This window comes from Cupressus sempervirens, chromosome 3 (assembly GCF_028749045.1).
Source record: "Cupressus sempervirens isolate cs-2001-9-10 chromosome 3, ASM2874904v1, whole genome shotgun sequence".
Taxonomy (NCBI): domain Eukaryota; kingdom Viridiplantae; phylum Streptophyta; class Pinopsida; order Cupressales; family Cupressaceae; genus Cupressus; species Cupressus sempervirens.
This window is the reverse complement of record NC_143120.1, coordinates 1,051,446,471-1,051,471,746: the sequence shown is the minus strand read 5'-3', so window position 1 is coordinate 1,051,471,746 and position 25,276 is coordinate 1,051,446,471. Positions and strand designations below refer to the sequence as shown.

Below are 25,276 nucleotides of genomic sequence, written 5' to 3'. Positions count from 1 at the left end.
GGAGTTGTCCATGGTGTTTCCAATCTTGATTCTAGGATAATAGTTTTCATATGAGGCTTCTACTACATTGTAATAAGAAAAGGGTTTGGGATCAGCATGGATGGTTATCTCAGTGCCATGATGCAGAAATTTGATTCACTGATGATAAGTGGAGGGAATGACCTTCATAGCATGAATCGAAGGTCAACTAAGGAGGATGTTGAAGGGTAGATTAACATCAACTACATGGCAGATTGTTTCTTGAGTGGCATGGCCAACTCTGATAGGTAGCAAGATAGTTCCTTCAGTGGTCCACTCTAGGTTGTCATAGGCTTTGATAGTGATGAGCTCATTTAGGATATCTGCCTCAATGTATCATGTGTATTTGATGAATTTTAAAGTACATAGATTTAAGGCCAATCCATCATCTGTCATGACCCTTTTGATAGAAAAGTCAAAAACCATGACAACTATGCGGAGTGGAAGGATATGATTTGGCTCAACAACTGGGATGTCAAAAGTTTCAAAGGAAAATGTGCATGATGTTGAAAGTTGACCTTCTCGGTTTCAAAAAAATTTGGCATTGACATCACTAGGGATGCAAGACTCATGAAGAGTGTTGTCAAGGATTTCCTTGTAAAGTGGACTAGTGTGCAAAAGATCTAGGATAGAGATTTGGACTGGCATGTTCCCCAAGTGGTCCAAGATATTATATTGTGGTCTTGAAAGGGTAGGTATATATGGTCTGGAGATGTTAAGTTGAGTTCTTCTTATGGTAACCACACATTGGTTATCTGGGCCTTTGATATTTACCAAATTTACAAAAGGCTCTATTTGAGATATGTAGTTGATTAAATTACCATAGTCTAGGTATGTTGTTGTATAGTTTTTTGTTTTATCATGATTATCACCTTGTTTGGTTTGAACATTGGTTGTTTTTTTGGTGGTGGGATTGGTTACAAGGGCTTTGCCTATATTTTTGATGTGTGGGGGAAATGCATTTTGGTAGATCAATAATCCTACATGTAGAGAGGCTTATGCCCCCATTGTGATTTCCTTTTGATAGATGAGATCTTGCACATAGTCTTTGAGCTGGATACACTTGAGGGTGGGATGCCCTTTAAAATGGTGAAATTTTTAGAACTCATTTTCTCTATACCAAGGTGCCCTTGATTGATTGTGATCTAATGGTTGAGTATGTGGATGTCTGATAAGATTGTCCTTGGCTAATTTTTCAAAAATGACATCAAGGGAATCACCCAAGGGGATGTATACTTGAGGTTGTCTTCAGATGCATAGACTTGGTCCAACTGCAATGATGATGGTGTTGGTTTAATTTTGAGGATTGGTTTCTTGTGTAGTATGTTAATTGTGTTGTAATGGAGGTTATTGATAGGATTATTGGTATGTACTTTGAGAATAGGGTGGTTTTTGTTGTTGCGGTAGTTGTTGATAAAGAGTATTCAGTGTGTCAAATGTTGCTCCAACTACATGAACTTGTGATGTGTCTGTGGCTCCATCAGCAACTATTTTTTTGTTTTTATTCTAATACCATGGTTTTTCATTGTATTGTCCTTGTTCTTGGGTGATTTCCTTTTAAGTATTGATGACACCATCTATAATGAGTCCTTTCTCGAGGTCCATCTTCTTTTCCCTGATGTCTTTTTATGCTTGGAGGTAATTCATAACCATGTGGTGTGCAAGACTAGGATGTGCATTGTTAATGAACATTTTGATGAGGTGAGCTCTAGGATAATACAAGAGATCCATGTTGTGAGAGTTTTCCATCTTTGTAACTAATTAGTAAGGCTTTCTCTTCCTTTTTTTTTGGCATGACCTAATTCAACTATAGATAACTCAGTCTCAACTAGGTGAGTGTATTGGGCTACAAAGGCTTCTAATAGTTCAACAAAGGTTTTAATGGTACCATAGGGTATCTAATAGAACCATTGAAGAGTAGGCCTCCCTAAGATTTTAGGAAAGAGGTGCATGAGAAACACATCATTGTAAGTCACTGCTTGGTATTGCATGGAAAATTCCTTAACCTGTGTGACTAGATCTCCTTTTCCCCTAAATTTATCAAACTTAGGGACCTCAAAATGTTTGGGAAAGGATGTCATTGTCATTGCTCTATCAAATGGATATAGATAGACAGTTTCAAATTTGAAAGTTTTGAATTATGTTTCATCTTTGAGTTCTTTTAGAGCATTCTTCATTTCTTCCCACTCAAGGTTTATAGGTGTTAATGTTGGTGCCCCCAATCTCAGTGCCCCTGGTGTAGGGTATGTTTCAAATTGGGCAAGAAAATATGGATAGTTTTGATTGGGGTATTGTGGCAACTGAAATATGGATTGAACTGTAGTTTGGACGGGACTTATTGGTTGTTGGGGTGGTAGTTGGACATACTGTTGCATTTGATGGGTAAGATGTTGATATTATAGTTGTTGCTAGGGTGGATAAGTGTGGGATAGTCTTCCAAATGGATGATTTTGTATGGGTGCTTGGAAATACAACTATTTTGGTGATTTCTATTAGAGAGGTGGCGGTGGAAATATTGGGGCTATGTTTTGAGGTTGCACATTTTGCCCAACATATGTTGGTTGCACTTTTGCTTGAGAAGGCAACTAGGTGTTGATGGATGCCAAATAGTTGGTGGAGGTAATCATCCCTATTATTGGTTTTTGTTGATGTGGGATTGTTTGGTTACTTCCTAAGGGTGGCATAGAAAAGTAATTGGTGATGGGTGGCAATGGAGTGAATGGTGGTGGTAGTGGTTGGTGTGTTTGGAAAGTTGGCATGAACAAAGTGCTAAGTGGGAAGCTTGTGGTTGGCCCTTGTGATCGTGCAAAACTCCCAAGGACTGAGTGGAAATAGAGTGGTGATATTTGGCATAGAGTAAATGGACTAGGGGTGACAAAAGGTGGGTTGGTAGGTCCTTCCGGTGGAATCCCTATAGTGGATTGTGATGTCAATTGGACATTTGGCTGAAATGTGTTGGGTGCACCACTAATGGGTATGTATGAAGTGGAAGAAACACTTTGGGCGGTGGAAATCCCTAAAATATTGAAGGGAATGGATGTGAATTATGAAGTAGTGGTAGTAGTAGTACTAGAAGTGTTCATAGATATGGTTTATGTGATAGTAGGTGGTTGAGGCATTGTGTGGACCAATGACTATGCGATGGTGGGTTGGTTAGTTTGTGGGATAGGAGCACCAAGTTGGGTTGATGGGATATTTGGATCTATGGGTTATGGTTCAATTGTTTGATGTCTTCTTTTTGGTATGAAAAGGGATCATTTGGATCAGATGGACCAATGGGGGGTGGTACTCTACAAAATAAGGGATGTGCAAGATCATATATATCTAAAGGTGGTGACCTCCCAAAACCAAAGACATCAACGTTGTCTCTCAGGAAGTTTGGCATGATGGTTTCCCTATTCTAATCTATGATGATGTTAACAATAGTTGCATGTCCTAGTTCATTCATAAAAGCATCTATGTCTAGTGAGGGAGCCAACTCTTATAGATTTTGTGGGGTGGATCATGTGTGATGGCAAGTATCATTGGTTATGGTTGTGTGCTAGCTGAACTACCGCTAAGACTAGGATCTATGTCTTTCTTCTTATGTTTGTTCTTACCAAAGCCTATGGTAGGTGGCATGAAAGGATGTTGTTTCTAAGGATGAAATACAAGATGTTTAGGGAAATGAGTGCAAGTAGATGTGGGTGGATGGTTTTGCTAAATGTGTTTAAGGATATAACTATGATGGTGGGATTTTCTAGGATGCACGAAGACATATGATAGATGCATAGGAAAGATCCTATTTCTAATGCTATGATGCCTAGGAAGCCTAAGGATGAGCGATATGATTTCAAAGTAAAGGAGTGGATGCTTTCCCTATGTGTAAGATCGCGACATGATGGTGATGTCAACTCTAAGGTAGACTTGTGACCTTTTGGAAGACAAGAGATGATTAAGTGTAGAGCCCAAAATTTTTCTCAAGGTGATGAGAGACACAAATGACAAAGATAGATTACCCTAAACAATGTTTATTTTAAGGGATAATCAAGATAGTGTGATGGATGTAGGATATAGGGTAGACAATTCTCAACAAAGTGAAACCAAATGCTCAAGTGTGCCAAAGATGATGGAGGATGTTGGATCTATTTTTTTGATGTGGATGGGGGTAGATATCTAAATAATGACCTAAAGATAACAAATCTAAAAAAAAGACTAAGTAGGATGAGCACCTATATGAAGACCTAAATCTATGATATGAGAAGTGCAAAGTGTGTGTGGAAGAAGAGGAACCTAATCAAAGTGGGTATAGCTAGTATAGTTGATAAGGCTTTGATTGACTCCATGTCTTAAGGTTAAGTTTTGAACTTTATGGTCCCACTTGGTTTGTAGAGAAACTTCAACACCTTCTTTCTCAATTCAATCTAGTTTAGCAAGTCTTGGATTAGGTGTGTGTTTCTTGTGTTCTGCTTCTATCTCTCTATAAATAACTATTTGCGGAAGCTTGACCTTTTTGAACTTGGGTTTTTTTTGGTCCAGCATAAGGTATTCTTACTAGGTTTATCTCAACTATGAGTTAAGGTAGTGACTATACTAAGTATACCTTTTACTTTAGGTTGGACAAAATGGATCTTTTGGATAGCAAATAGGTCTAAGTAGATAAGAAATGGTTTTACCAAAGGATGATATACTGGCTTTAGTTTAAAAGTAAGGAGCAAAATAGAACAAAATAGACTTAGGGTTGTTGCGAATAGACTTGCTAACAACCTTTTTGAGATAGAAAGGAAAAGTTTCTTCTAATAATGGATAGTTTTAAGTAGAAATGTAGTGATTTTAAAAAAAGGATGGTGTAACAACTTTCATTTTGGAAGAGGTGAAGTAAAACCAACTAGACTGAGGGTTTTTGTGAATAGACTTGCTAACAACCATTTTGAAACAACAAGGATAAGACTCTTTTGATAAATGGATATGGTGTATTGTGAGAAAATAATCTCTTAAAGGACAAAGCAACTTTGAGACAGATAGACAAGTGTGTTGGAAATGATTGAAAAGATCATGAGGGAGATTGTTGGAAATGACTGAAAATAGCATACATAAAAAGTAATGGAACTGGTAAAGAATGTTCTCAATCATTGTTTTTTCATTGATGTCAAACTTGCTACTTGCAAGAATGACAATTGCTTTAGTGATCCAAATACTATCAATTGGTTGAGTGACAAGAAGGACACAATCAATAAGATGTAACTAGTACACCTAGAGAAAGGTTGAGTTATGATGTTGTAATGAAGTACAAGGATCAGCTAAGCCATTGATGAAATAGTGTATTGATGACATACTCTAAGACACAAAGAATGGGCACACTAAAACACATCAAAGATGAAAAGTTTTAGCTAAGTCATTTGTAAATCCTAACTAATTTTTTTAGAGAGAGAGAGAGAGAGTCGAGCAAGCTAGTTAGTGCCAAACAGATTCCTAGTTGAAGTTGAGTCAAGAAACAAGTGCTGAGTAATTATCAAGTGCCGAGCAAGAAACAAGTGTTGAGTCAAGAAATAAGTGTTGATTAAATATCAGGTGCCGAGCAAGAAACAAGTGCCGAGTCAAGAAACAAGTGTTGAGTGAAGATCAAATGCCGAGCAAGATTCAAGTACCGAGTAACACAGAAGGTGTCAAGCATCAATAAACCAATAATGTCGAGTTGCTGCATCATTTCAAAGATCAAAGATTCGCCAAATCTAAGACAACAAGGTTGTTATCTAGAATTTTGTGAATCAAATAGAAGATAAGAGTAATGAGTTGGTGGCACAAAACACCATGTAAAACATTTTTGGAGAATACAACTGGACTCTAGACAAAGTTTCTAGATAAGAGCAAGATATGGGGTAGATACATTGTATCCTACCTAATCTACCTGAAACCCTAAAATTGAAGAGGAAGAATCGAGCGAGAAAGGGACTCCAACTTTCTATTTAAGGATTCATAAGGTCACGAAGCAAAAGAAGGAGGAGGTCAAGCATGAAAGCATAAAGTGTTGAAGGAGGTTCTAAGAAGTAAGAGAGCATAGTTACTCTGCTTCAATAGATGACCACAGATATGGTTGCATTGGTATGATAAGTAAGAAGACTCAAGGAGACAAAGCTTGAGATGACAAGCTGTCAGAGTTGAAGTGATTAAAAGCCAAGCAAAGGATTGAACTGAAGTGTGATCTGTAATTTGAAAAATATGTTGTAAGTTGTATCAGATCAAAAAGCCATTATTTTTACTCTCTAGCAAATTGTAACAGTAAGTTTAAATCCTATGGACTTAGGTTGGTTTAATAGACATTTTGTAAATCCTTTAACAGGGTGACATTCCAAGTGAATGTTTCAAAGTCCTTTTACCAGGCCCATTCCTAACAGTATGGTGAAATCCTCTAACAAGGTCACATTTAAGAGTGTGTTGTAAGCCTTTAACAGGGCATCACTTTAGAAGAGTGAGAATTAAGTAGCATGTTACTGGTGGTTTTTCCCAAATTGGGTTTCCACGTAAATCATTATGTCATGAGGTGATCTTGCATGTTTTATTACTGCATGTTGATTTGCTATAACTTGCTAAGATGATTGATTTAAGGTTGAATGGACGAAAAGTTTATGGGCTCACTATAATTTGAGAAAAATTATTATTAGGGCATTTAGACCTTCGATAACTGATTCAGCCCCCACCCCACTCTCAGTTATTCTAAAGAATTCTAACAATTGGTATCAGAGCCTTGCTGTTGATTAAGCTTAAAGGAGCTAGAAGCAGAAACGATCAAAATGCCTAAGAGAGAAGTTCCCAAGCTCAACAAAGACAACTTTGTTGCATGGAAAAGTTTGATTAAGCTACATCTTGGATCCATAGGAGATTATGCCCAAAATTCAATTGTTACTAAACATGTTGATCCAACTAGTACTCTTACTGCAGAAGATTTGAAAAATAAACAGGAACACAATCAGACAATGTTGGAAATTGCTTCTGCACTCAACTATGTTGAATTCGATGATATCAAAGGATGTGACACTGCATTCAAAATGTGGAAAGACCTATCAGACATTTATGGAGGAGATCTGAATGTCCAAAGAGCAAAAAGAGAAAGCCTCAGAGGAAAGTTTGATGATATGAAAATGGAGGAAAATGAGAATGCTGCTCAGTATGGCACTAGAATAAAGGAAGTGGTAAGTGCAATAAGATGTTTGAGTGGTCAATTGGATGAAGATACTATTAATAGTAAGTTCTTAAGAACCTTGCTCCCTATTAAAGTATCAGCAATACAAGAACTAAGATGTCTACTAGGAAACAATCTAAGTTTTGAAGGTATAGTAGGTAGACTCACTGCATTTGAGTTATCTAACTTTGACAACTACAAACCTAAGAATGTTGAATCTGCTTTCAAGGCCAACCTATCACTAAAAGATGTTGAACAAGTGAAATCAAAGAAAAGAAGAAGAATGAAATATGTATCCAGTGACAGTAGCACTGATGAGGAAGATGTGGAACAATTGGAATCATTACTAGCTAGAAGATTTCACAGAGGCAAAGGGAAATTCAAAGGTAAGATGCTTATCATTTGTTTCAATTGTAATGAAGTAGGACATATTGCTGCAAAGTGTACACAGAAAAAGGATTACAAGGAAGGAAACAAGTACAAATACAGAAGAGAAGATGATAAGAGAGATGACAAAAACAAAGGCAAGGAGTGTTATATTGTTGAAGAGAATTCTGATGATAATGATGATGAAGTTGTTTATGTAGCCATGAAGGACCAATCTGATGAAGAAGAACCTACAGCACTGGTAACATGTATGAACAAGAATGACAGATGGATCATAGACAGTGGATGCTCACATCACATCACAAGAGACAAAAGTAAGTTTGTTAACTTTACACAGTATGATGGAAATAGTGTTAGATTTGGTAATGATGCGTCATGTCAAATAAAAGGAAAAGGCTCCATTAAGCTTACAAAAAAAATTTCATGTGATAATGCATACTATGTTGAAGGACTAAACTACAATTTGTTAAGTGTTTCACAGTTAGGCAAAGTAGGATGCAAAGTAGAATTTGGAAATAAAATTGCAAAAATCTAGATACTGATGGCAAACTGATAGGAAAAGGAGATCAAACAAGAAGTAATCTGTTTTACCTTGATATGGATGACGTTTCTTGTTTTGTTGCAAAATTTGATGATAAATGGTTATGGCATAGAAGGCTATGTCATGTCAACGTTGACAATCTGGTCAATATCAGTAAAATGAAGAAAACTAGAAGTTTACTTAAATTGAAGAAGCCTGACAATATCATGTGTAAACAATGTCAACTAGGAAAGATGACAAAGTCAAGTTTCATAAGTAAAAACTACACATCTAAAGAAGTAATTGAGTTAGGTCATACTGACTTATGTGGTCCAATGGAAGTACAAAGCTACAAAGGAGATAAATATATAATGTTGTTTGTTGATGACTATTCCAGGATGATGACTATTATGTTCTTAAAGCAAAAATTTGATGCTTTTCAAATGTTTAAATGGTATGTGGCTAGAGTTGAAAAGGAAATAGGAAAGAGTTTGAAATGCCTGAGATCAGACAGAGGTGGTGAATTCACATCAAATAAATTTGAGATATTTTGTAATGACAAAGGAATCAAGAGACAAATGTTAGCTCCTAGAACTCCCCCATGGAATGGAATTGCTGAAAGAAGAAATAGATCTGTGATTGACTGTGCCAGAACATTAATGATGGAAAAGACTGTTGCTTTAAAATACTGGAGAGAAGCTGTAAGTGTAGTTGGTCATACACTAAACCGAGTACAAGTCAAGAAAGGTACCAGTGCAACACCTTTTGAATTATGGTATGGTCACTCACCAAATGTAAAATATTTTAAAGTATTTGGTTGCAAATGCTTTATCCTTAAAGATGCTAGAAATGGAAAATTTGATGCAAAAAGTGATGAAGGCATATTCCTTGGTTACTCCACTAGAAGTAAAGCATATAAGTGTTTGAATACTAACACTAACAAAATTGTGGAAAGTGCAAATGTAAACTTTGATGAGCATACATAAGTCCAAGTTGAAGAACCAAAGAGAATGGATGAATACAGAAACTTTGTGTATTCCTATGAAGGAATGCCTATTGACAAGGATGTTGTCAATCAAATTGAGATTCAACAAAAAAAATCAGTTTCAGTCGAGTCACAACTAGTGAATGTCGAGTTACATTTAGAAGCTGAGTTGCAGAATGAAGAAAATGCACAATATGATCCTAAAGTTAGTACACATGAAAGAGATGAAGAACAACCTCAAAAACTCAGTGCACAGTGACCCTAAATCTGAAAGATCAAACATGGAAACAAGGACAGAAACAAGATTGTCCAAATATGTAAAAAGACATCACCCCACTGAACAGATAATTGGTGACAAAGATGCAAGACCAATGACAAGGAATAGACTAAGACATGAATCATGTATGATCAGAAAATCTGAACCTAAGACAGTATATGGTGCATTATAAGATGATGACTAGTATAAAGCTATGGAAGAAGAGATTGATCAAATAAAGAAGAACAAAACCTGGAGTTTGGTTCCTAGACCAGTTGACAAAAATGTGATTGGCACCAAGTGGGTATTCAGAAACAAGCTAGATGAGAATGGTGAGATTACTAGAAACAAAGCTAGACTAGTATGCAAGGGTTATGCTCAAGAAGAAGGATTAGACTATAGGGAAACATTTTTTCATGTTGCTAGAATGGAAGGAGTGAGAACTTTACTTTCATATGCTGCATATAAAGGTTTTAAAGTCTGTCAGATGGATGTAAAATCTACTTTTCAAAATGGTATATTGGAAGAGGAAGTCTATATTGAACAACCAGAGGGATTTGTTAATGAGAACAACAGGGATATGGTTTATAAATAACATAAAGCACTCTATGGTTTGAAACAAGCACCCAGAGCATGGTATGAGAGACTTCACAAGTATCTAGTGCAAATAGGATTTGAAAGAACTGATGATAACAACAACATGTACATCAAATCAGAAGAAAGTAAGGATATTATTGTATCTGAAATTTTTGTGGATGACATAGTTTTTGGAGGAAAGGAAGTGCTTTGCAAAGGTTTTGCTGACAAAATGAAACATGAGTTTGAGATGTCTATGTTTGGAGAGATCAATTTTTTTGTTGGATTGCAAGTACACCAACTAAAACATGGTATATTTGTGACACAATCAAAGTACATCAAAGAGATACTTAAAACATTTGGATTGGAGGAATTCAAACCAATTAGCACACCAATGGCAACAGGAAATAAGCTATCCAAAAATGATGTATCAGCTGAAGTCAATCAAACAATGTACAGATCCATGATTAGAAAATTACAATATGTTGTACATAGCAGACCAGACATAACATTAGCAGTTGGAATAGTGGCTAGATTCTCTGCTAATCCCAAACAAAATCATCTCATAGCAGTAAATAGAATAATAGGGTATCTTAAAGGAACTGATAACTTTGGTCTATATTATAAAAAGAATGAGAAGTTTGAGCTCAATGCATATACAGATGCAGATTGGGGAGGCAACATTGATGATGGAAAAAGCACAAGTGGAGGTGCATTATTTTTAGGTAAAAAGCTAGTTACTTAGACTAGCAAGAAACAAACATGCACATCCCAGTCCACTGCAGAATCAGAATATGTGGCAGCAGCAGTCAATTGCACAAACATTGTATGGCTCACACATCTATTGAAAGGAATGAAAGAAGAGGTAACCAAACCTGTGATATTGTATTATGATAATACAAGTGCTATAAACATATCCAAGAATCCAGTAATGCATGCAAAAACTAAGCATATTGCAATCAAGTATCACTATGTCAGAGAATTGGTAGAAGACAAACAAGTGAAGTTGGAGTACATTCACACAAAGGAACAAACAGCAGATATCTTCACCAAACCATTGCCCAAGGATGCTTATGAATAACTTAGAGGCAAGTTGGGGGTAATGCCCCTAACTCAAGCAATGTAAAGCAACAAGGAAGCTGCCCTGCATCAACAAGAACAAATCATTGAAATATCAGAAGAATGATGCAGAGGATGACAGCAGGAGCATAAACTCCAAATCAGTCACAAGCATGGTGACAGAGGGAGAAAACATCAGAGCCAAAGCTTATATTTTGCATGATAAAGATGCTACATCTTTGGCATTTATGTCAAAGAGGGAGATATATGCAGAAAACTGATCAAAGCAAAGTAAGAGGGAGATATATATGAAAGAGGGAGATATATGAGATCAATAGTAAGGATGCAGAAGTCAAGGACGAAGCAGAAAACGTATGTAATTTTGGTGGTAACTAAATTGATCGCTAAGTTGATCAATTGATCAGTTTGGTTTGCCATCAATACCAAAGAGGGAGATTGTTGGAAATGATTGAAAAGATCATGAGGGAGATTGTTGGAAATGATTGAAAAGAGCATACATAAAAAGTAATGGAACTGGTAAAGAATGTTCTCAATCATTGTTTTGTCATTGATGTCAAACTTGCTACTTGCAGCAATGACAATTGCTTTAGTGATCCAAATACTATCAATTGGTTGATTGACAAGAATGAGGAAATCAATAAGATGTAACTAGTACACCTAGAGAAAGGTTGAAGTTATGACGTTGTAATGAAGTAAAAGGATCAACTAAGCCATTGATGAAATAGTGTATTGATGACATACTCTAAGACACAAAGAATGGGCACACTAAAACACATAAAAGATGAAAGGTTTTAGCTAAGTCATTTGTAAAGCCTAACTAAGTTTATTAGAGAGAGAGAGAGAGCTGAGCAAGCTAGTTAGTGTCGAACAGATTCCTAGTTGAAGCCGAGTCAAGAAACAAGTGCCGAGTAAATATCAGGTGCTGAGCAAGAAACAAGTGCCGAGTCAAGAAACAAGTGTCGAGTGAAGATCAGATGCCAAACAGGATTCAAGTATCGAGTAACACAGAAGGTGTCGAGCATCAGTAAACCAATAATGTCAAGTTGTTGCATTATTTCAAAGATCGAAGATTCGCCAGATCACAAAACACCATGTAAAACATTTTTGGAGAATACAACTGGACTCTAGACGAAGTTTCTAGATAAGAGCAAGATATGGGGTAGATACATTTTATCCTACCTAATCTACCTGAAACCCTAAAATTGAAGAGGAAGAATCGAGTGGGAAAGGGACTCCAAATTTCTATTTAAGGAGTCATAAGGTCACGAAGCAAAAGAAGGAGGAGGTCAAGTATGAAAGCATAAAGTGTTGAAGGAGGTGCTAAGAAGTAAGAGAGCACAGTTACTCTGCTTCAATAGATGACCACAGATATGGTTGCATTGGTATGATGAGTAAGAAGAATCAAGGAGATGAAGCTTGAGATGACAAGCTATCACAGTTGAAGTGATTAAAAGCCAAGCAAAGGATTGAACTGAAGTGTGCTTTGTAATCTGCAAAATATGTTGTAAGTTGTATCAAATCAAAAAGCCATTATTGTTACTCTCTAAAAAATTATAATAGTTAGTTTAAATCCTATGGACTTAAGTTGGTTTAATAGCCATGTTGTAAATCTTTTAATAGGGTGACATTCCAAGTGAATGTTTCAAAGTCCTTTTACCAGGCCCATTCCTAACAGTATGGTGAAATCCTCTAACAATGTCACATTTAATAGTGTGTTGTAAGCCTTTAACAGGGCAGGCTTTTATTAGGGCATCACTTTAGAAGAATGAGAATTAAGTAGCATATTACTGGTGGTTTTCCCCAAATTGGGTTTCCACGTAAATCACTGTGTCATGAGTTGATCTTGCATGTTTTATTACTGCATGTTGATTTGCTGTAACTTGCTAAGATGATTGATTTAAGCTTGAATGGATGAAAAGTTTATGGGCTCACTATAATTTGAGAAAAAGTATTATTAGGGAATTTAGACCTTGGATAACTAATTCAACCCCCCACCCCCCCCCCCCCCCCCCCTCTCAGTTATTCTAAAGAATTCTAAAAAAGTGATCTCTTTGGCAAAAGGATTGTGATAGTAACCAATGTGTATATTTTACATATGTTTTTTATGAGGTCATTTTGCACAAATAAGACAACTCAAGCACACTTTTCTCCCTAAGGTCAATTTAGTTTCAATGTGTTACTCATTAGGCCTATCGGGAGGAGCCCATCTTGATGTTTGCTAGATCTAGCATTATATTTCCCTCTAATTGAAGAGGTGAATCAATACAAGAGTCAATCGAAAAAACTTACACGTCAATGATCCTTCAAGGTATGACAAATAGTAGTTTCCCTTCTGTGGGGACAAGAATCTTGGAGATGAAACCCAAGTAGCCTTATGCCTTTACCAAGGAAAACACATTTGTCAAGTAACTTTAGAGAAGCCTTATATTCTCTTGCACCCTAAGTAACACATCAAAGATAAAAGGGTAGCTACTAAGTTGGTTCATAATAAGATGTGTGTTGTCAACCACTCGTATGTTACATACGTGATTCACTTAAGAATATATTCTAGACATGCTGAAATCATGGGAAAGTTTTCCCACCTTAGGCTACCACCAAAAACATACCACCCGAACTTACTTGATGGAGCAAGAAGGTTTACCCTTCTTCTCATTTATATACCGACTAGAGTATTTTACCAATTTGAACTTCTATTCAAAGGGGACACTCTTCCCAAAGGATGATGAACTCAATAGAAACACTCCTAGGTTGTTGCAGATGATCTTGCTAACAACTTTTGGTACATGAGTCACATATTTAAATGGTTCTATTTTGGAAGAAAGAGAGAACTCAAAGATGTGCTAAAAGGCACAATCTTAGTACATGCAAGATACTTGATTCATTCTATTTTTGAAGCTTTTAATGTGTCCTTCCTATTGACTACTTGAAAACACTCGTGATTAGCATGAAAGGTTTATTCCAACTTAACAATGATGGTCAACATAGTAAATTGAGTCAACATAAGAAATTGTGCTTGTGAAAATGTTGAAAAAGATGGGAATAAGAACAATTTTCCTTAAGCCACTCAAGATTGTACGAAGTTTTTTTAAGCAATAAATTTGAAGTGTTTGATCCATATTGTTCTTTAACACTTAAATCAAAATTTCATCGCATTAGTTCTTTTTAACATTTAGGATTCAAGACTTTTTTGGCTATTTAACCATTCATTCCACTTGAGATCTTGTAAATTTTCTTTATGGTGTTCCAAATTGAATTCGATTATTGCAAAAACTAAAATAAGGCTTCAAAGAGATAGTTAAGGAACAAAGTATAAAGATACACTGGGACATTGTTCCCCCTGCAATAATTCAACATAAAGATATTAACAGCACTAGCAAACTTGTAGGAGTCAACTTGCGATCCCGCAGCACAATAATGTAGTCAAACTTTGTGGGATCCTAGTGCAAAAATTGGTGAAAAAAGAAACATTGTGGGCCATGAAATAAATTCTCATAGAGAGAACCTGCCAAATAGTGATCCTGTAGCTATGATAAGCATTCTCGTTGACAGGTTTAACTGTGGATTTGATGGTAGAAGTTAAGCAAAATTTCTAGGATTGAATTTTTGGCTAAGCAATCCCACAGGTATTGCAAGCGAACCTGTCAAAAGTAACAAGTGTTCCCTTAGAGAGAAGGAGGTGATTTTAATGGCCACGTAGTAGGTAAGTTTGGTTATGAACTCAATCATGCATTCCCATTCCCATGAAGTTCTTCTCTCAAACTTGTGGTTGCAGGTTTGCAAAAATGAATTATTTTTAAGTCTCGTTGGTAGAAAATGGACAAGATGGTTCGGAGCATGTTATCTGTATTGGGACTGATATACCTACAAACAAGGTTAAAAACCTAAAACACAAAACAAGAAGCACAATACATTAGTTTTTAAGTTAGTAAGCATAAGTGCAAAATGGTTAGATAATGGTCTAAATGTGGGGTACCACCGGGCGTGCCAAAATGTAGTGCTATGAAATTAGTGTGCAGAGAACATAAAGGAAACTAAACATTCACAAACTAAGAACTATAACAACATATATGATAAGACAAAGAAAATTTTAAAAGGGAATGCAAACCACACAAGAAAAGCACTCCAAGCTTCCCTTGATGGAGTAGATGTGTCCAATAATGGAGATGCATGCTCAATAGATGCTCAAGCTTCAAGTGATGGGTTATAATTGATCATGAGTGTGAGTGAAGGTTTTCAACAATGAGAGCATGGAGGGATTTTGCCATTATAGATGGTATTTTGGTAGTTTTTAGGCTCTCAAAATAGCATTATATCATTAGCATTAAAGTATGTTGTTTTGTGAGAGGGGAAGGGTCCAATTTATAGGCTAAGGGGTGGTGAGATAGATGGCTAGGATGCGAGGATGGACAAAAGATGAGGGAGGGTTAGGATGCAAGGAAGGGGAAGCACATGGATTGTGCTTCTTCAAATCCATAGCATTGTGACAAGTGTCACCAGAGGATGGGATGGGGGAAGAGGGTCAAAGTGAAGGTTCAAAGGGAGTTATGAGGGAGGAGTGTGCAAGAGGGATGTAAGAGGCCTTAAAGAGACATTAATACTTTGTAGGAGCTTTAAAGTCTTTGGATAGGAATATAAGAAGGATGGGATAGGACTTTGACTTTAGCTTGGGTTAGAAAGTCTTAACCCTTGTTTAATGCTGTGCACATGTTTAGGAGGAGGATTAGGCTTAGCTTAGGAGAGGATTAGGATGTAAGTGGATTAGCATCAATGAGCTAGGTTAATTAGTTGGCTAAGTGAGGTTAGCATGGGTGAATGGGTTGGATTTGGATAATGGTAGAGTTTAGGAATAGTTAGGGGTTAGGAATTGATTTATTAAATGAATTATTTAATAAAAGGGGATGTGAGATTAAATAAAATAGATATGGTGCAATTATTTAATTTAATAGAGGAGTAGGGATTTAATTGATAATTTGACTTTTGGTTATCATTTGATTTTATCAATTGGACTATAGTTAATTTAATTAATTAATTAAGAAGGAGGTGATGATTAATTAATTACATATTTAATATTTAATCAATAATATCCTAGAAGATGACTAAATAAGACTACTTAGTGATGTAATCGAATTTAGGTGTCTACACAAGGTACCATAGGTAAGACTCTACATCAAGGATACTCCATCTTCCTCTACTATACCTCATTAGGCATGTAGAAACTTCATTCAACATGATCACTTGTGGAGGATAGTTTTAGACATCTAATGCACATAGTTGTGAAATTAGTAGTTTCTTCATGCATACATTTCTATAGTGATAGATAAATGCAATTTTTCATAATTGGTTGCAGCTTGTCTTCTAAATGCTACTTCATGGATGAATAATTAATATATATTGTAGTTTTATTAGTATAATTCTACATTATAGATATGGGAGATATTATTTATCACATACATCTCCTCTTTGATGAGGATGATCCTTCTTAAGTTGTTGGGAGGAATCTCTCTAACCCTCTTGTCCATTCTCCACGTGATTAACATTTCAAAGTTAAAATGATTATGGATTTTTGTGTACAACTACTAGAGGATGTATTTATCTCTAGAGGATACACTTATGTCTTTGGAACATGTTCTACATTCATCCTCATTAGGTCATAACTTGTCTTTTTCTATAGTTTTAGAAGGGGAAGCCCTTGGAATGGATATAAGCAACCTTGAGAAATTTTTAGAGACAACATACATCTTAAGCTTTATTCCTCTGAATTGGGGAGGCATCTCTCATAGACCTATGGTGTTTTCAATTCCTAAAGAGAAGAATATTGTTCAATATATTCATATTGGAGCACCTATCATTGGTGTATATTATACAATGACGTGTGGGATACTTTCTCTCCCATCTTTTATCTATTGTGGGGCGGGGCGGGGGGTGAGTCGGGGGGGAGATTTTCCTCCTATGGGGTTTTTTACTTCTCATACTTCTTTAATATTTTTCTTATTTTTTTATATCTCTTTTGAGGGGGATTTTTTTTTCCTATGAGATTTTATGCCTATGCTATATGAGATATTGCATGTGTAATTAACATGGCCTAGTATTTGGGACCCATATTGCATTGTCATATAGCATTGTGAGTTTTAGTGCATTCCCCTAAGTTGCACTTAAGGAGAGGTTGTTGGTGTAATTAAATATTCTTAATTATACTTAACCTTAGTTATACTAACACATTACATAGTAGTTTGCATATTGGACACCTAGGAGTTTGCATCTTATTCTTGTATATGATGTAGGAAATATTTCACTTTAAGTGATGATCTAGATTTTGTCAAATTCCACTTTATGTGATAACTCCACCTTTTTTTTACTTATCACATTATCATCCTCACATTGTTGCACATAATTCATTACACAATGAAGGATGAACACAATTTTTCAAAGAGGTGATTCCACCTAATGTTGGTGATAAGTTATCACTTTCTTATATCCTAGTTATCGTGTCTTTCCTCTATATATGCATGTATATCTACAATGTATCCATTATTAGTTGATTCAGTTAATCATATTGGTCAGAACAAAAATTATTCTTATCCTACTATTTTATCTTTCTTGTGTTATTTTTTGGGATTCTAGATCTTGGAAAACTCATTCATTGCATCAACGAAATCCTTACAACTCTTATTCTCTACCTATAGACTATTATTCTAGTGGACAAATGATGTGTTAGGACCAACTCAAATTCGGTTGATGTTAAAAAAATATTTCTTACATTGAAGGATAACATTACCCCAAGGGGTTACCCAAGTTGGTAGATAGCAATGAATCCCACACTAGTATTCTAAAAACTAAGATGCAACCAACCCATTAATAAGTGGTACAAGAGACAAAACTATAGCCCCAATACATGTTGTCAAGTCAATTAAATCATCCTCATCCATGATGTACCAATTAATGAAGCCCCAAATGCAATGAAGTTTGCATAAGCTTGAACAAAGCCTCTGAAGTTGCAAAAATTGGGATTAGACAAGTACAATTGCCAAAAAAATTCATTTCTGGATTTGTTCACCAAAATTAGAAACTAACTACACCAATGAAAAGTTCAGCAAATTTAGGTCAAAATAAATAACAATTGCACTCGATTTGGAGCATATATGGCTAAAATATGTCTTTTTGAAGTTAGACTACAAAACTAAAAATGCAAACGGAGAGGGGTAGGAATTTTCAATAGTTAATGATGTGAACAAATCAATTGGATTAATTTTGATCGTAAAAGAATCCTCATAAAAAAAAAATCACCTAGTTATGATGGTCAAATGATCATCAAATTAAATGCATAGAGATGATGGCATAGGCATAAGTTTAAAATTGATAGTCTTCTGCCTATAAATGGAAAAAGAAAAATTGGCTTCTTGATGACTGAATATCTGTAAAACTTAACACATTAAAAATATGCCAAAAAGAAAAAATTCAAAGGAAAAAATACTAATTTTTTCTACATGTTTTTTAACTAGACTAGATATAATGTTAGATTAGACAAGCTTATTATGTGAAGGAACCTCGAGCTAAACCATGTCAATAAATATCACACTCCACTACAAATGAATCAACAATATCTAAGTGGGGAATGTCTCGACATTCTTAGCAATGCAATCTCATAGGTCTTTGTCTTTCTCTGTAGATCATTCTCTTCACCAACATGCAAATGCATTATCCTAGGTAATACTTAATTGCACCAATATAATGGCTTAGGGTGAATATTTTTAACTAATGAACTAATCTCATATAGTTTACATTAACAATTTCATTGCTTCCATTTTCCCCTTAAACAATAAATAATCATTCAAGTCTCTACTACTCATATCAAAAAATATTGATTGGTGTAAGGGATGTAACTGCATTGTTGCTTTATATCTTTTTTTATAGAACTAGGATAACTTGAAGTTTTACACGAATTTGTACATACTTAAGAATTGTAAAATCATCTAATTTACTAATTCATTTTATATTCTAATCCAATTTATTTTCCTGTCATTTTTTGTAATTATGTTTTAATAAAATAACGAGTCTTTTGTTAGTAATTCAATGAATAAAACATAATCAATAATTTTGGGAGTTTAAGATTTTCTTTATAACTTTTAAAGAGTACATCTATCTATATGAATAGATAGAAGAGTCTCACTCATTAGTCATAAATTGCTTGGGAAAGTAGATTTTCTTTATCTAATTTTGTTTTATTTATAGGTTAAATCATTATTATGTTATTTATGCATTTGATGAATCAAAATTGATATATTTTGGCATATTTTACATTTTTTTTTCAAAATATAGATACATTAGTAATACTATTTAAAAATCACAAAACTTACATGGGAGTTTAAAGGATGAGGTTAAATTTTAAAATTTAGATAATAAGATATATGTTGTTACATAAGAATTAATATTCTTATCTATATAGATCTTTCATTATCATTAAAAAGAAATTTTGTAGTTGAGGGTGGATTCAAATTCAATATAGAGGAAGGAAAGTGTTGATTTAAGAATTAAAAAGGTTGTTCATTTTATGTGTTTTTTTGTAAATTGTTAAGCATGTTTTTTTTTCCTATATTGCGCGGACGAAGATGGAGTTTTTACATGGATATTATCATATTAGCATATTAACATAATAAAAAATGGAGTTAGATAATTTAATTTGCAAGCAAAGAAGATGGTGACCCTTTGGTGAAATGGTAAGGCTTCTTTTCTATGGTGCCTACAACCAAGGTCTAGATCTTGTAGGATTACTCTCTACCACACTTAGAATTGAAAATGCTTACCACTAAATTTTTAGTATTCATTGTAGTATTAAAATTGATGAGAAGATGACACCATTGTAAAATGCATCTGAGAGTGGGACATCTTCGCATGCCTCAAAGAGATGTTGGGATTCTTTAGGCTTATGTTATTTGTGAATAACTGAAGTCCAGTCTTCTTTTCATGCACATGCAAGGGGTTTTAATATGGACAATTATTGGGTAGGATCTAATGTGAAGGAGGATTCAAACTTTAATTGCACAATTTCCATTCCTAGACTTGGTCAGGGTTTTTGGAAATGATTATTTTCCTTAGTTTTACATGAAGGCCTTGATGAAACACCTAGTCCCTAGATAGAGGGGATTGGACTTCTATGGTAATGAAATAAAGATTGGTGGTTCCTATATTTGGTTGGATGATTTTCCTACAAATTATGATAGGGTTTGTGACATTAATCTTGGGTAGATGATATGTGGTAATTAGGTTCCCCTTTAGTTTTAGTATGTTCCTATGGCAATCCTTCTTGCACAACATTCCCAAAAAGTTGTATTAGAGGAGGTTTCGCAAGAAGATATTGAACATGTTATCCATTTTACTAAAAATGGATTTATTGGTCAATTTAGAGGATTGTGGTTGATTTATTTAGAATTACATTCATGGATATCCAAAACTTGGCATCCTATTATATTTTTCAATGTTCATGTTTACCCTTGTGTGAGGGGTTTGTTTGCATTGGTATATCATAATGAAACAATTCTATGTGACTACCAATGGGATTATATTGAACACTTTCTAATTTTGAAATTGTAAGTTGTTATATATTTTCATCAATTACTATATTATGATAGGGACTCAAGTATTTAGAAGAATCCTTAGCATAATATATTTGAAGTATATATTATGTTGTTCATACGTCAATTTGGGCTCATGAAATTTCCATTCACACTTTGTTAATGTTTCACAATATTTTCATTCCATAGAGCCCATAATTGGCTACATACATGAGAGCATGGATGGAGCCAAGGAGGCTATTAGATCTATCTATGAAGGAGATGAGATATCATCCCATTTGCGAGATAATTGATAGGAGATGGCACCTCCAACTACACATGCTCATCCATACAGTCACTTCTAAGCTCAATAAAGCATTCCATTTTTGTGTTGATTTCAAGGTGGATGAGCTTATTAATGGGCTCTTATTAGTAACAAAGTGAATTCCCACTCATAATACCAACAATATCATCCACAAGTGTGAAACCTTTTCTAATGCACAATGGGAGCTCTTCTCTCAATAAATTTGCAAAGATAGTCGACCAAAATTGCAGCCAAGGAAAAATAAATTCTAAGTGCATAATGTGATTTTATAACTAGTCTTACAATTAGAAATAAGATTTTTTTTTCTTATCTCAAATAGATTCAAGCATATGTTTCATCATAGAACGCCAAACCTTCAAACGATTGTCATCGTCATGCAGTGTTTTGGGTTGTGGTTACAATTGGAGTATGTCTAAGCACATATACTCCAAGAGGCATCATAGAATGTTTATGGAGAGGTTGAATGATCTAGTAAGGCTATGAATCCTATCTTTAATAATAAGGACCTTGATTGGATCAATTATGCAAATAGAGGGGCTAAGATTGTAGCCATGCACTAGTAAATTTGGACCTATTTTTCAATGCCATTTTCGTTGAAATTCGATAATTACTCGTCGAAAGCCTTCATCACTAAACTATCTTTGAAAGTTCAACGCATTCACCTGGTTTTGATGTATCGTTGGAAATATCCGTAGAAAATCAACCCGATCTATGTTGCGCGTCGGTGCTAGATGACTAGTTCAACACGTCAAACTATCAACGCCAATGATAAATGATTCGACGGGCTTGTTATACTATCGATGGCAAACGGTGTCAAAATTGCGACGACAGGTAGAGTTTTCAAAAAATAAATATTGGGTCGCAATACACCTTCAGCTCATTTTGAGAAGTAAGAACAAAATTGTTCAAGTGAGAGGGATTCAATGTGATACTCAAAGTTTCATTAGAGGGTATTCGATCTACTGATTTGGTATTAGGGTTTTGAGAGGAAAAGAAAACAACACAAAGAAGTAAGAAAAAACTTGTTCGAGTGAGAGGGATTCGATCTGACACTCGAAGTTTCATTAGAGGGTATTTGATCTGTTGATTTGTTGCTAGGGTTTTGAGAGGCAAAGCAGACAACACAAATAAGTAAGAACAAACTTGTTTGAGTGAGAGGGATTCGATCTGACACTCGAAGTTTCATTAGAGGGTATTCGATCTACTAATTTGCTACTAGGGTTTTGAGAGGCAAAGCAGATGGCACAGAGAAGTTTTGGAAGAAGTTGAAAATGGTGAATGTAGTGCAACACCCATGGGTAGCACTAATGAGCTAAAATACTTGTACAGCTTCTAAAATCTCAAGATGTTGTCGGTGACATCACCACAATAGTTGTTGTCATTGGTAGTGTGATTCTTAAACAATGTGTGATTTTTTTGTCTAAGTGTGTTCATCCTACCATTATGTCAGAGGCCTTTCACAAGGCCTCTAAGGTTGTCGAGGTTTTAACTGCCATGGCTATTCCTGTTGAATTGACGGATCGTGACTCTTCGATGAAAATTGTGAGCACTTCTTTGAACAATAAGGTTGTCAGCCAGTATTCTACCTTATTGGCCCTACTTGGTGTTGATGTCGTCCTAAATTCATTACAAAATTCATTGATATTGACCACTTGCTAGAAATTCATTACAAAATAAATAAATCATATACAAATAAATAAATATGGGTGAATAAATACAAATAAATAAATAAATACAATAAAATACAAATAAACAAAGGTTGATAGCCAGTATTCTACCTTATTGGCCACACTTCTTGTTGACATCGTCCTGAATGTCTTCGACCTTGCAAAACCTGACATTGTGGATTTGAGGGACATCAAAGTTTTGCAAAAATTGGGCAGGATTTTTTATGATAGAAAAGGTTTGTTGTTTGATAAAAAGGCAATCCATACGGCTGGAGGCCCCACCAAGATTGAGAATGTGAAGATCGGCATAATATAGTTCCAGATTTTGCCTCCCAATACAGACATTGAGAAGAACATTGTGGTCTCTAATTATACAATGATGGATAGGATTTTGAAGGAGAGGAATTATATTTTGGGTATGATAAAGAAGATCAAAGCCACTAGATGCAATGTGTTGTTGATCCAAAAGAATATTCTACAAGATGTTGTCACTGATCTTTCGCTGCATTATCTGTCCAAGGCAAAGATTTTGGTGGGCAAGGATGTGGAAAGGGATGAAATCAAGTTCATTACCAAGACGTTCAATTGTTTACCCAGTACTAATATTGAACACTTTAGGGAGGAGAAGCTGGGGCTAAAAATGGATGTCTTTAATAATTTAGACATTGCATATTGATCCATGAGGCTAAAATTGAATGTCCTTAATAATTTCAATTTATTATTTTGACAGCATTGTTGGTCTTGATTTGCTAAAGTTATTCTTATCATGTGTATTAGTTGTACTGCTCAATGTGTATTATCTTTTAAACAAAATGATAAATCATTCTTTGCCAAACCATTGTGGAGCTCAAGGTGAAAACAACTTGAAAAATGTAACTTAACAATTACTTAACAAAAATAGAATCCAATGTCATATAAATGTACTAAACATGAGATCAATTTGGCACCACTTGCCAGAAAATCATTACAAAATAAATAAATAAATAAATACAAATAAACAAATAAATACAAATATAAATATATAAATAAAGAAATACATAAATACAAATAAATAAATAAGGGCAAATAAATACAATAAAATACAAATAAATAAAGGTTGTCAGCCAATATTCTACCTTATTGGCCCCGCTTGTTGTTGACGTTCTCTTGAATGTCATCGATCCTGTGAAGCCTAACATTGTGGATTTGAGGGACAACAAAGTTTTGCAAAAATTGGGCAGGATTGTTGATGATACAAAGATGGTTAAGGGTTTGTTGTTTGATAGGAAGGCAAGCCATACGGTTGGAGGCCCCACCAGGATTGAGAATGTGAAGATTGGTATAATACAGTTCCAAATTTTGCCTCCCAAGATGGACATTGAGCATAACATTGTAGTATTTGATTATACAATGATGGATAGGATTTTGAAGGAGGAGAGGAATTATATTTTGGGTATGATAAAGAAGATCAAAGCCACTAGATGCAATGTGTTATTGATCTAGAAGAATATTTTATGAGATGTCGTCACTGATCTTTCGCTGCACTATCTATCCAAGGCAAAAAAATTGGTGGTCAAGGATGTGGAAATGGATGAAATCGAGCTCATTACAAATGAATTAAATGGTACTCATTCCAAGTGGAATGAATACAAATACAAATAAATAAATAAATACATACATACATATGTGGTTAAGTGCTACCTAACTATGTCCAAGGCACCTGCACACTGGAAGCATAATTCGCCTACTAGGTTGCCTACATAGTCGTATCTATGGGATCAAGACCCTTGAACTACTCACTCTAATGAATATGTAGTTTTGGTTTCTAATTTTTTTGATGTAGCTATATTCTTATAACCACTGGTGAACTTTACTCACCTAATATAGTTATTCACCATCATACACCCACTCGGGCAAATCAGGTGGTTTTCTATAATTACAATCCTATAATACAGTAGTGCAACCTTTGTGTTTAGTTTATAGTTAATGTAAGGTTAACATATATACGTCCTAACTTAGTCCTTATATAGTTATGTTTAAAAGCTTGTGGCAATAATCAATGAGTCTAAATAGACCAATCAAGTTAATGCTAGCTGGGAACAATTGATTATTCATTTTATTGTACCTAATTGGATGACAATTCTATAGGAATTTGTAATCAACCCAACTAATTGGCAACTACACCAATTGAACTAGGTTATGGCTTGTCACTTAGCACGGGTTGAGTGAGTTTTATTGTTTAATTATTTGGATTCTAGAATATGTATGCAACTGGAACAATTTTTTTGTTGTGCTAATATGTAATAAGCAACTTAAGAAAAGATCTCTCTGGATATATAAAGACCAATTCCATGTCCATGACCTTGTGATGATATGATTCTGATATCTGTGTTGTACATAACAGTCAGTCTGAAACTTTTTGTCATTGCCTCTAATATGATTTCATTGTTATTGTCATAAAATATGTCTTTGAAACTTTATATATATGCATTAGATATCTGTGTTGCTCCTCATTGATAATGTCCTTGATGTAATGTCTCCTTTTATTAAAACATGGGAAATAGGTACAAATAACTTACAAAACTAAATTGCAATAGACTTCTTTCCTTGAAGTCTCAAATAACACTTAAAACTGATAATGATTGATGTAAGAAAAATAGCCTACAGTACCACTTTTAAATGATTGTTCTTATGTTATATAATTGATATGATATATGAGAACAATGCCACTGCTATCTCTAAACTAATTTTTTTTATGGTTGCTACATTTTTCCAT

At 34.9% G+C, this 25,276-nt stretch overlaps 1 protein-coding gene across 1 annotated transcript in view; it reads left to right on the top strand.

Moving 5' to 3' along the window:
* LOC149570346 (T-complex protein 1 subunit delta-like) overlaps window positions 1-23,197 on the top strand; it is an 86,851-nt gene extending 63,654 nt beyond the window's left edge. Inside the window, exons 2-4 of the mRNA XM_089817147.1 lie at window positions 22,280-22,420; window positions 22,613-22,757; window positions 22,863-23,197. Of these exons, the coding sequence (XP_089673273.1) occupies window positions 22,280-22,420; window positions 22,613-22,757; window positions 22,863-23,197 (621 nt within the window). The remainder of the gene's footprint in view (window positions 1-22,279; window positions 22,421-22,612; window positions 22,758-22,862) is intronic.
* Window positions 23,198-25,276: the final 2,079 nt, after the last annotated feature.